This window comes from Hyperoodon ampullatus (genome assembly GCF_949752795.1).
Source record: "Hyperoodon ampullatus genome assembly, chromosome: 5".
NCBI lineage: Eukaryota > Metazoa > Chordata > Mammalia > Artiodactyla > Ziphiidae > Hyperoodon > Hyperoodon ampullatus.
In genome coordinates, this window is record NC_136918.1 from 114284800 (window position 1) to 114298765 (window position 13966).

A 13966-nucleotide genomic window follows, 5' to 3' on the forward strand; every position below is an offset into this window, starting at 1 on the left:
TAGGTTCTTCATGACATTTTTTTTTTTTTTTAAATTCCATATATATGTGTTAGCATACGGTATTTGTCTTTCTCTTTCTGACTTACTTCACTCTGTATGACAGACTCTATAGACCATTGATTTTAGAATTGCAATTCCATACTCTATCTTGCAGACATTAATAACTTACCTAGATTCAAGAGTTCTCTAAAAATGGCTCAAGCATGACTAATTCAAGAAGTAAAGTTGAAAGTTTTATTTTAATACTTTAATTGATTAAAGGTTATTGACTAAGTAAATTATATCTATACAGATTCTATGAAAATCTAATGTAACTCTTTAGGGAAAGAATTGATAAATATTACTTTACATAATCATTTTTTTAAAACTTCTGTACAGTTAAGGAATTGTATTTTATCCATATTTGTTTTTATGTACTTTTAATTTATGATTTAAAAACATGTTTTTAAACACAAAAATAAGATTATTTTCAGAATAAAGCTTTTCTCTTCAGAAATTTGAATGCAGGACAGAGGAAGATTAGTAAACCAGGTTTATTTTATACAGTTATAAGAGTGTTTTTGTGTTGCTATTTCAATAAAGAAAGTCTGCTCATGTTCTGTGTACTGAAGTAGTTAGCTAAAATTTATAACCATTTGCTGTTTCTATATTATATCCAAAGAAATGAAGTATAAATTAACATTGATTGGAATGCCACATAATTTGTTCTAATATGTTGAAAATCCAATATTAGGATGAACTATATTTCCATAGCAATAAAAAATATTCACAGGGCCACCCATATACTGTTTTCACAGTTCAAAATATTGTCTAAAATGCTTTGTCTATTAAAAACAGTCCTAAAAGCTGAAATAAGCGATTCTATGTTCAGACCTAAATATCTTGGTTCATCAGTATGAGCATTAATAAATAAAGAATTATTTGTGAATTTTGATAGTCAGTATATCTATAGAGAGTTGACTTGAAACGTTATGCTACACAATTACCAACTTTATCTATATTCTCGCTACCCATAGGATTTTTTATATTTGTAATGAAAAGGAAAAGAAGGACAATATGACTATTCACTCAGTTTATTGAACATCTTTATGATCATTACCTTGAACTCTTTATTGGGTAGATTGCTTATCTCCACTTTCCTTAGGTCTTCTGGGATTCTGTCTTGTTCCTTCATTTGGCACATATTCCTCTGCCTCCTTATTTTGCCTAATTCTCTGTGTTTATATTTATGTAGTTAGGTAGGTTGGTTATGTTTCCCAGTTTCGGAGAAGTATCCTTACATAGGAGACGTCTTATGGGGCCCAACAGCATGCTCCCCTCTGTTCACCAGAGCTGTATGTTCTTGGGGTGTCCCCTGTGTGGGCTACCTGGGCCCCTCTGTTGTGGCAGGGCTAACTACTGTGGGTGCGCTGGTAGGCGGGGTGGGCTTCTGGTCTGGTTGACTGCTAAGCCCTGCTTTGTGTGGTGACTGGTGCTAGGCAGTGCCCCCCTGGTGGCTGGGTAAGCCTTTAGCGCTAATAGGCCAGAGGGAGGACTCCAAAATGGTGCTTGCCTACACCAGCGTCTTCATGGTATAACGAACTCCCCAAAATGGCTGCTGCCAGCATTTATGTCCTCAGGGGAGTCCCAGTTGCCTCCTGCCTGTCTGGGAGGCTTTTCTAAGATCAGCAAGTGGATCTGACCCAGGTTCCTTTCAGATTATTGCCTCTGGGCTGGGACTCAGAGGATGTGAATTTTTTGCATGCCCTTTCACAGAGGAGTCTGTTTTCTATAGCCCTCTGACTCTCCCATATCTAAGCCCCTTTGGCCTTCAAAACCAAGTGTTCTGGGAGCTCTTCTTCCAGGCAGGGCCCCTGGGTTAGAGAGCCTAATGGGGGCCTAAACGTCTCGCTTCTTGGAAAAACCTTAGCAGTTGTGATTCTCCTCCTGTTTGTGGGTCATCTCCCTGGGGGTGTGGGTCTTGACTGTACTATGTCTCTGTTCATCTTATCTGTCTCATTTTGGTTCCTTCTTTATATCTTTAGTTATAGAAGATCTTTTCTGCTAGTTTTCAGGTCACTCTCATAGATAGTTGCCCTGTAAAGGGTTGCAATTTTGGTGTGTTCGTGGAAGGAGATGATCTCAGGGTCCTTCTACTTCACCATCTTGGCCCTCTCAACCCTAATCTGTATTATTTTAAAAACATTACTGTGTCTTTTAAAGTTTTGAAACTAATATATTTAATCAATATATCTATACGGAATGTTTTTCACACACAACAGAGATGCTTCATTATAGATGACCTTAGTGTCAACATCTGATAACTCTTAGTAAAACAATCAGTTGGCTATGCTAAGTGCTCTAGTTTTGTTTTATTTTTTATCCTCTTCTGAAAACTGTTTTGCTGGAATTGTGCCAGATCTTGCCAAGAACTGTGTAAATGAGACATTATTTTTGTTTGAATTCTCAACTAAAACTAGAGACTGGCTTAGTTTGCAACTGTTCTTACAGATTTAGGAAAATTGTAATTGATTTCTTTATAAATTAACAAGAGTCCTAATGTAATCCCAGAAGAAGAGAATCATAAAACAATAGTCTTTATTCCAATTTCCAAAATACTACATTAATGGTTCTAACCCATGAGTTAATACAATATTATTTTGTGCTTCAGGGATTATGCTAGCCTCTAAAGTATAGGTACTATTTTTTTTTTTTTTTTTTTTTTTTGTGTGTGTGTGTGTGTGTGATACGCGGGCCTCTCACCGCTGTGGCCCCTCCCGTTGCGGAGCACAGGCTCCGTACGCGCAGGCTCAGCGGCCATGGCTCACGGGTCCAGCCACTCCGCGGCATGTGGGATCCTCCCGGACCGGGGCTCGAACCCGCGTCCCCTGCATCGGCAGGTGGACTCCCAACCACTGCGCCACCAGGGAAGCCCCTAGGTACTATTTTTATATTCATTTACAGATGAAGAAACTTTCAGAGAGATGAAGCAATTTATCCAAGTTTACACAGCTAACAACTAGCAGAGCCTAGATTTAAACCCATTCAAACTGAATCCGTTCTCTAGATTGAATAAAATTTCCCCACAAATGATGTATTAGTTAGTGCTTTCTTGCCGATGCAGTTCCCTCTTCTGGAATCTAATTTCTTCTCCTCCTACCTCTCCTTGTATGGCTCTTATTTTTCAATATTATCCTTATTAATATTTCTGTCTCTTTTGGTGAACTTCTGGCTGTTAAGTTTAGGAATTTTATTTCATTTTTCTTTGCATTGCCAATGCTTAGCACAAGTCTTAATGCAATATAGGCATGATATATAGGTAAACTGATGGGTAAGAGAGTGAGAATTTGGACTTTAAGATATGCAAATATTTTTGTTTGGCATTTTATTGAAAATAAAATTCTCTTATTTGCATGTTAATTGGAAATTTTACTAAAGGACAGATAGGAAGCATGAACTCAACTAAACAACTCAACCCTCCAATCCCTTTAGTTATAGCTTATAGTGAAATTCTGGCTGATTTGAGTCAGCTGAGGCAATTCTTGCAGTTAATGCCATAGTACCTTCTGCAATATTTGTATTCCATGATCATATTATTAAAAATAGGGGGAAGGGCAAGCAATATTGTTTCAGAAATTTAACTTACGTGACTGTCAGTCTTTCTCACATCTCTGGGGACACAGCCATATGATATTAGATTCTGTAGAAATATTACAAAAATACCAGGGATTCATTCCTGGAATTTCATTTTGGTCTATTTTAGTAATCATTTAAGAACGTAACAGACAGTACCAGTGGCACTCAGTTAATTATTGGGATTATTCTAAATTTTGACTAGAAAATAATCCCTCTCCCCAATTTGCTAGGTGGGATTATAATCAAGGGGAATTAGGAAGTAACAAAGTACCTAAGGAAAATGGCATGATCCATTAATCATATAATTATTTTAATGCATCTTGTATTCCTTTACTCTATATAAATTTCAGGTGAAATTACCGAGTTTTTCTGTAGAGTGTGCTCTGTTTTTATAGTTACAGTAAGCATGAGTATTTGGGAAATGTGTATAACTCAGTAGAGGCTATTTAAGTCTACTCTCTGCACAGTGAGTAATTAATGGGTGCTGTCTTCTTATTTTTAACAAATATCTCCTTGTAGGATGAAATTCTGACAGGAAAATTACAGGATTGGAGCCCATGATAGGATTTATGTTAATAATTGGAGGCCTTTTGCTCCTTAAGATGTAAATGGAGCTTAAATAAAAAAGGTTAAGAGGCAAGGCAGTTTTAAGAATATAAGTATTCTTTTACAAATATAGGTATGTTGTCAAGGCAAATATATATTCTCCACACCCCCCTTTGGGCAATTGTCACCAAATTGTCTATTAATATTCATTGTGCATATGTCAACTACTCACTGAACTTGTTTCTCTTGTGCTTTTAGCAATATTACAGGCATTCTTGTGCTGCAGATGTTCTAATATGATACATGATACGAATGGATATTTTAATCATTTAGGTTTTCCATTTTACCTACCACGGAATAGGAAAAAGAAACTTGGATCAAAACAAAACTTTGTTAATAAAATAAATACTGCTTTGCTCAATCTGCTAAGAAGAAACAGACTTGAAAACCTAAACAAACAAAACCCTGAGACACGTATTACTGCTATACTAGAAGAGAAGAATAAAATCATACTTTTGAAAAAAGAATAAAATTATATATTTGTATGTTTGCATACCTCAGCAGAATATTAGCAAATCAGTCTCTTAAACGGTTACTTGCTTATGTTTCTGTAAATGCAGTGTCTTAAAGGGGGGAACAGTTTACATCCCACTAGGAGTTTGGTTTCCTCATAATAAATCTCATGTGACTTTGATATATTTCCTTGAAATACTTAGCACTTACGTGTGTATCTTTTTCCAGCTGTGGTTGTGTAAATATTTAGATATTTCAGTCACTCGTGTTTATATTTTATCTTCCAACCGGGAAGTTGTTGAAGGAATCCTGCCCTGCCCTTTTCCCTGTTGCTGGCCTTTCCTGAAGTCAATTGTGTTGTATTCCCAAGGTCCTACCAGGATTCTTGCCTTGCCTTGTCAGGATTCAGCTGACGTTATCATCCTAGTTCCTTGTTAAAGCCTCACTCCATCAGCCCCTTTCTTTTACCCTCTCTTCTTTGTAACTTTTTCGTTTCTTATGCAGAATATAGTTGAAACCTTGAATTTGGTTTTGCCAAGTGTAAGATAAACCTTTTATCTTATTATATTAAAAATACCCAAATTAGCATAACTAAAATGGTGGTCGTTGGGTGATTTATAGGAACTCAGAATTTATGATTGAAGAAAGAAGGCGTTTTATGAATAGTGAGTCAAGAATATTATATAAAGAGGGGTGTTGTGACAGAGTGGAGATGGATACAACTTCTAAGATATATGTTCTTCCCTAATTCTTCTTGGTGTAACTCCCTCAAGGTCCTCCTTTGAGAAAGTGAATCACAGTTATTGATAGAAGTTGGGTGACGTTCTTCCCTCAAAGCATGCTGGTGGAAAAAAAATGGGGATCAGTTATACTTAATTTTAATTGTGCAAACAGTGTGTAGAAACTGAGGTTCTCAAGTATTAAAACCTGATAAAATAGGAGAGCTACTCAGAAATGCAAGCTCATATTTAGATAAGCTCTCACAGTACAAGGAATGCTTTATGTTCTCATTCGTTCATCATGAAAGTCTTTACTGCGTTAAGTGACTATGAAATCATATGATTTACAGTTAGATATTCTCTGATTGCCTGGGAAAGGAACATTAGATGTTATCTGGTTTGACTGCTTCTTACCGTTTTCATTTTCTACATTTTAAATGAAAGTAATCAAAATGAACAAATTCTAGCATTGGAAACAAGAATGGATTTTAATGAATTAATCCAAGCAATATTTATGGAATAGTGGGAAAGAGCAAGGATTTTGAATTTGACTAGGATTGGATCCCAGCACTGCCACCTTCCAGCCAAGCACCAGTGCTTAGTTCCCCCATATGGAAACCAGATAACAACACCCACCTCATGAAGATGCTGTTGTGACAAAGGAGATGGTGGATAATTAATATTTGTTTTCTTTTCCATTCCTTTTCTTCCTGCTTAGACATGATAATAAAGAATAACTTATTATAGTTTTTAATAGAGATGATGAGTACAATTTATAATTGTTATTATTGAGGTTAACCAGTGACTTGTAATAAATATCACTCGGGAATTGGAAAGTTCCTTTCTTGAAGGTTGTATGTTATGAGAAATGTGGCATTTCTATGTTTTTTGTTGTGATTTCCAAAAGTTTTAACTCTACAGGCAAGTAACTCTTTTTTTTTTTTTTTTGCTAACCCTGTTCATTCTCTTCAGATTATTATATGCTAACAGAGTGTATTTTCTTTTGAAGTGTGTTCCTCAGAAGCAAAGTTCAGTGGGATGTCCCATAAAAAGAAAAATATAGCGTTCAGTGGCCAAATAAGTTTAAGAAATTGCTGCATATTCTACTTTTCTTCTGGAGCACATAATGTGCATTAGCAAGATTAAAAGACCCTGAGAACCCGGATCTTTCTTTGAGTAAACAATCTGAGAAAAGAATATTGCACAGAACATTTTGAAAATTTAGCCTTTAATAGAATAGAGAGCATTTTTATTGCTGAAACTCGTTTACTGAATGCTGCTGTACAAACATCATGGTGAAAACTTGGGCCTGAGCTCTCCACTCCCAAAAGTCATATTGGCTGTGGTCCAGTTATACGGGGCTGTAGGTTAGGGATGGAGAGAGTCTTGAGCTCCACTGCACTTTCGTGGAGGCTGGGTGATCTCCAGGTTCTTTAATTGGCCGTTATTTCCTCTATACATGCTCCCTAGGCAGTTTTATTCTTTCCCAGTGTTTCAGTCTCCAACTTGATTTTCATATATGGCTCCAACTGAGATTTTTTTCCTGAGGTCAAACTTGGATTATTAAATAATAGGCAACTTGTCGTCCTTATTTGGATATTTGGATATTCTGGAAGTATCCCAAAGTCTCCACATCTCATGCTGAATAAATCATCTCTGTCCTTCTTCCTCTCACCACATCCCACTCTTTTATTCTTGACCTTCGTTGGGACTGCCCTTTACCATTTGCTCAGATCAGAAACTCAGAATCTCTCTACCCTCTGCTTCTCTTCCATCTTGTGCTTTTTTTTTTTTTTTTTTTTTTCTTTTTTTGTGGTACGTGGGCCTCTCACTGTTGTGGCCTCTCCCGTTGCGGAGCACAGGCTCCAGGTGCGCAGGCTCAGCGGCCATGGCTCATGGGCCCAGCGGCTCCGTGGCATGTGGGATCTTCTTGGACCGGGGCATGAACCCATGTCCCCTGCATCTGCAGGCAGACTCTCAACCACTTTGCCACCAGGGAAGCACCATCTTGTGCATTTTTCATTTCCACCTTCTCCCACATTGCCAGTGAGTAGGTCCTGTTGATACTGTAACTAAATATCTCTAGATTCTTCCTTTTATCTTCCTTTCTGTCTGTCAAGATCCAAGTTCAAGCTTTCAGAATTTATTGTTTAAAGAGTGTAAAAGTGTCCTAACTAATCCCTTCCTAGCTTAGCTGCTGCAGTCTAGTTTCATACTATCAAGAGTGAGCTCTTTAAAACCAAACTTAAGCATGCAGTCCCTTGCTTAAAATATTTGAATGTTCTTGTTGCCTTCATTTAGGTTCCAGAACTTTGGCTTGATGTACAAAGTCCATCTGACACCTGCCTTATACTGAGGCTGTACTAACCTACCTACAGGTCCCACAGTGTACCATATGCTTTTGTAGCTGTGCCTCTGAGTGAAATCCTTTCCTTTCTTTTCTTCCTGACTCAGTTTTCAAGACCTACCTCAAGTTTCATGTGTCGGTATGCCTTTCTTGGGCAGTGTTAAGTGCCCATTCTTTGTATTCTTATAGCAACCTGTACATTCCTGTTTCCTATCTGAAATAGACTTACAGAATATAAATAAAATTGGCTTAAATTAAATATATATTACCTCAGCAGTTGATCTTCATTAGCATCCATCTTTCATAATTATAGCCAAAATAAAGGCCAGTAATATATTACAATGCTTTATTTTCTGAAGCTGTACAGCACTTGTGGTTGAGTAATCTTAAATTCAATTTAAATTTCATTTGCCTTCAGTATAGCCTTTGCTAAAGACCACGAGTTTCCAAGTAATTTTTTTCCCATGTAGCTGGCTTATTTCCTCCTCTTTTAGAGCCTGGTTTCATTTAACAGATTTATAGTATGCTGTATACCATGCACTGAACTAAAGCTGTTTCTCAATATTTCATATTATAAAACTATTACTCAATATTTCAGATTATAATTTTTTTGTTTCATGGTAGACATAAGCAAATAATAGATCTTTTAGTTTCATCATTCATTTATCATTTCATTAAGAAATAGTAACTGCAGTAGTTACAAATTAGAGATGTAAATAAACCCCATTCAGAGCTTAGTCTAGTAAAGGTTAAACAGTACGCCTATATGGTTACAATTTAAAAATAAAATCTTTTAAAGTCTCTTTATACAGTGCATGATTATTAAGCTTCAGATCATTCCACTCAAATAAGGTTTTGCTGTTAGTACTTTGTTTATTTTTTTATTTACTCAACACATATTTATTGAGTATCTGTAGTGTGTTCAGCACTCTGCCAGGGATAAGGGAAGCAACCATGAGCAAAATCAGACCCACAGATCTTACAGAGTGATGGGAAAGACAGACAGTGTTCAAAGCATCAAACAAATAAATTTGAAATATAATTCTGATTATTTTACCATAGGTAGTTTCATACCCTTGCTAAAAAGAAGCATTTAAGTTTTGTGGTAAATATCAGGGAAGGTCGAGATTTGAAAGAAGAATGGGTATAAACTAGGATAAGATCATTTTGATCCCAGACGCTGTGGCAGGCATAGGCCTGTGGTAGGAAGAAGCTTAATATATTTGTGGAACTAACAGAAGACTGGGGTGAAGAAAGCAGAGAAAGGAGTGGAACAGGAAGTGTCCTGAGAGCTAGATAGGGGAATGAACACACTGACTTTTGTAGGTCTCGTTAAAGATTTTAAGAGCAATGAGTTTATTTTAAGAGCCACTGAAGTAGGGGAGGACCCAGATTGTATTTGTATTTCAGAACAATTATTTGGCTGCATTCAAGTGAAGCTATTTAAGAGCTTTCCTAAATCCTGGTGGGAATCTATAGTACTTTGATCTGGGATGGTAGCTGGCTGTAGAGAGTGAGATGAGTAGATTGATTTAAGAAATTTGGGGGAGGGTTAGAGGACAGAAAGGGGTGTCAAGCGAGACTGGTTTCTACTTTTCATTCTTTATTGAGATCGGAACACTAGATGAGAACAAGGTTTAAGGTTTGGTTGTTGAAGTTGAGAAATCTCTAAGATTTTTACATATGAAATCTATCCATGGCAACAATAAGGTAGGAATATTAAAAATATGAAACTTGATCCCTCTTTTAGAGATTATAATCTCATTGAAAAAAATAAGGTACAGACAGAAAATATTTCAATGACACATACACTCAGGCCTTCACTTATTAAGTAATACATAAGGTCGAGAATGTAGCCTCTCACCTAGTATCCTTTTTCATTGAATGTTATATTTAATTATTTAAACTCCATTATTTAACATTTCATCTTTGAAGTCCACTAAAATAGTAACATAATTATTGGAGACAAATGAACTTAATTTATTAATAAAAATCTGGGAAACTATATGTGTATATATATATATATATATACGCACACACACATATATACACATATATATTTATTATTTAGAAAAATATAAAAGTCTATGTAAAGAACAGTTCCATCACATATATTTTAACATAAATGTTTATTATTATATAGCATATGTTTTGCTAAAGTGTTGATTGATGTTTCATTAAAAATGAGATTCCAGGAAGCCATGCCATTATTTGTAATAGTTGACAATTCTCTAACACATTCCTCTGCAAAAACAGGCACGTACATGGTACAAACAGACAGGGTGATGGGTTCTGAAAGGATTTGTGGACAAGGGATTTGGAGAGCAGACAGGATTTGTACAGACAAAGTTTTAGCAAGAGCACTTTTTAAGTGGTGGGTCAAAAGGATTCAGGAATTAGAAGGTATAGTCAAGGTGGACACCAGAAGGATTAGTTAGTAAGGAGGTGAGGAAGAGGAGTTCGTTATTATGCAGTGTTTAGATAGTAGTGCTAACACCTATGCTTTTGAAATAAGACTTTTAATTGTTTTCAAGTGATGCAATGAAGATATTTTTGTCAATTCTTATGCAGGCTCCCGTCTTCGTCAGGAAGATTTTCCACCTCGCATTGTTGAACACCCTTCCGACCTAATTGTCTCAAAAGGAGAACCTGCAACTTTGAACTGCAAAGCTGAAGGCCGCCCCACACCCACCATTGAATGGTACAAAGGTGGGGAGAGAGTGGAGACAGACAAAGATGACCCTCGCTCACACCGAATGTTGCTGCCAAGTGGATCTTTATTTTTCTTACGTATAGTGCATGGACGAAAAAGTAGGCCTGATGAAGGGGTCTATGTCTGTGTAGCAAGGAATTACCTCGGAGAGGCTGTGAGTCACAATGCATCGCTGGAGGTAGCCAGTAAGTAAATTGGGCTTTCTGTGTTTGGAGAGATGGCCACATGGGATCATTTCCCTTGATCACAGTAATAAAAGTTTAAACCTGTATCACAGGCTTTACCTGAGGAAAATCTCTAGATTAGTATATGATTATCATCTACTGTTTGTTTGCATTTTCTATATTTCTCATCTTAGCTGGTTATGCAAGCTAAATTGGGATTTACACATAGTTGTTGAGCTGTTTTACTTTTTTAAAAAATGTTTTTAATTAAAAAAAAATTATTTTATATTGGACTAGTTGATTTACAATGTTGTGTTACTTTCAGGTGTACAGCAAAGCAATTCAGTTATGCATATACATATATCTATTCTTTTTCAAATTCTTTTCCCATTTAGGTTATTACAGAGTATTGAGCAGAGTTCCCTGTGCTTTGTTTTACTTTTTGGAGCTGTTTTCTGTTGAACATCCTCACTGAAATGGATTTATTCCCCTCCTTTGTTCCTTTTAAATATATAGAAAATGGGGATGTTTATGGAAATATAATAGTATAGGGTATTTTTCATTTGTCCTCATTAGGAGAAATACTTTCAACTGGTAGTGTAGGGTGTAGTTTTAAACTGTTTCTAATTCTCAGAAATATACTTTCTGTAAAGCTATATCCAAAGAAATGTATGTATATGCCTCATACTGTATTATCTTGGCTACACTGTAGTGTACCCTTGGAGGAAAACACGTGGATGGAATCCTCAGGGAGTTGATGGTTCAGTTTATTTACACAAATACCAAAGGCTGCTCATTTGGAATTACCTCAATAAGGATTTAGTTGACTAATGATTAAATTGTTATATATAGAGTCTAGATGTGTATTGTATTTGAATTAGAATTAGGCTTATTTTCAATAAACATTCAAGAGGTGGCCAGAAATTTTCATTCCTTTGAAAGAATCCTGCTGTGTATATGTATATGTGACAGAAATTGAGAATTGTATAGAAATTGGAGACACAAATGAAATTTAGATCTAATTCTAATTTAAATTTTAATATCACTTTAAATTTAGCTGTCTATAATTATATATGAAACTATATATGACTATGTCTATATTTATATATAATGTTTTCCCAGGTGATTGATATCTTACTACAATGTATGTTCAAAATTTTAGTTGTATAATCAGTTTTCATAATCTCTAACATTGTCTCCTGCATTCAACTAGAATATGAATATAAAGAACCACAGAAAATTATAACATTATAGACATAGAAAGGAATTTAAAGATAGATTATTCCAACTTAATCATATTATTAATGTGAAATCATCTCCAGAGAATTTAGATGTTTTGATCACACTCACAGAGCCATGTAGTACTTACCTTGAGACAGAAGGCCAAAGATATCTGATATGAGCAGAAAATTTAATTAGATAGAATAAAAAATTAAAGTAACCATTTAAACCTCTGTCAGAATTAGGCATTCACTTTTTTTTTTTTTTTTTTTTTTTTTTGCGGTATGTGGGCCTCTCACTGTTGTGGCCTCTCCCATTGCGGATCACAGGCTCCTGACGCGCAGGCTCAGCAGCCATGGCTCACGGGCCTAGTCGCTCTGCGGCATGTGGGATCTTCCCGGACCGGGGCACGAACCCGTGTCCCCTGCATCGGCAGGCGGACTCTCAACCACTGCGCCACCAGGGAAGCCCCACATTCACATTTTTAAAACATTTACTTGAAACCCAAGTTTATATTTCTCTATTCACAGTTAACTGATAATTAACTTATTGTACTTTCTCTTATTGCCTTGATTCTCAGTGAAGGTCCTAGAGCTAAATCAGTAAAATGTATAAAAGCTATAATCACAGCAGAAAGATCTTTTTTTGTTTGTTTGTTTTTTTAAGCTCAACTTTAAATGTAGCACAAGCAAAATAATTTTAAAGTTTCAACTTATTTATAAGAAGACATATATATATGTTTTGACAAAGTAATCTTTCAAAGTTACGATATTAACACCTTTCTAATGCTTGGCACCGTTATACTTAAGAATTATTATTTTCTGTGAAGATAAATGTGAGTTAACATTTGAGAACAAATTTAGAGAATCAAGAAAGATGATGTAGATAACCTAGGCTAACTCCTGTGTGTGGTATGTAAGAAACTGAGGATGAGGAGGGGAAAACAGTGATTGTTTATTCCCTGGAATTATATTGCTTTATAAGAAATGTGTACCAACAGAAATATCAAAGATCATCTCATGCTTCTGTATTATTTTCTACTCTCCTTGTATTCTTATCATTGTCAGAATTTTTTTAAAAGTTTATAGACTTGAGTAGAGGGTCTAAATGCTTACCTTCTAAATCTTCCTTTTCAAAACACCTCTAGTTTTACCTCAGATGATCAAGATATCCTTAATGCATTGGGATTTAGAGACCTGTCCGTTTTAATCTGGCTTTTGTGCAGTTATTTTAAAAGACACCATTAGTTTCCAGCTAAGTTCTGTTTCTAACTTAGACATTCCATTACCTTGAGAGTCCATTATGGGAAAAGCCCTTGCAGTCTCAGTCAACAAATATACGATCATGAAATTGAAACCAGACATAAGAGCATTATATAACTTTTACCAGTAAAATATTCAAATACATAGTCCCTTAATGCATAGTTCACAAATTTTAGTGGGATATTCCTGACACATTCCAAAATGTTGTCAAGCTCCAGAGAAAAAAGGATATCATAATTTACTGAATAAAATTTAATAAAACTACTCTAGAAAATACTTTAAGATCATATTCAGTAACAATTCATTTACTTGGGAAGGGAGAAATATATAGATATTATATATTTATCAAATATAGTTTGCTGTTAATAAGGGTAGTTTGATAATAAGGATCACCTTATTAGTGATAATAATTATTTGAAACCATGAGAAAAGTTCAAGTAGTGTTTGCTTCCAATAATTTTTATACTAGTTAAATTGTAAAAATTAAAAGCAAGTTTTTATTTAAAGAAATTGTGTTATTTGGTCACATAAGTTAGATGGGAAAAATTAAGTACTCTGCAGTTAAAGTGGGTTTTTGTGTCTAAAAAAATTCATGGTTCAGTGCACTACAAATAGATATATAGTAATTTCATTCACATGTATTTCAGTTCTTTATTTTAGCCAATAATTACTGCTCATTCACCATTTTAAAATATGTTTGCACCCTAAAATCAAAACTAGCCTTTTGTTTGTTACATAAATACAGGAGGGGAAGGAGGGCAGGGAAAACATGGGTCATATTTGCTGTAGTTTAAATCTATAAAGTACTCTTATAGCTTGGTTTTATTATTTCCTGGAGAGTATTACTATTTTTTTTCATATTTTCT

The 13966-nt window shown here is 35.4% G+C and overlaps 1 protein-coding gene across 1 annotated transcript in view; it reads left to right on the top strand.

Moving 5' to 3' along the window:
• ROBO1 (roundabout guidance receptor 1) overlaps positions 1-13966 on the top strand; it is a gene marked incomplete at its 5' end in the record, with an annotated part of 793256 nt that overhangs the window by 450242 nt on the left and 329048 nt on the right. Inside the window, one exon of the mRNA XM_079704144.1 lies at positions 10312-10638. Coding sequence (XP_079560270.1) covers positions 10312-10638 — 327 coding nt within the window. The remainder of the gene's footprint in view (positions 1-10311; positions 10639-13966) is intronic.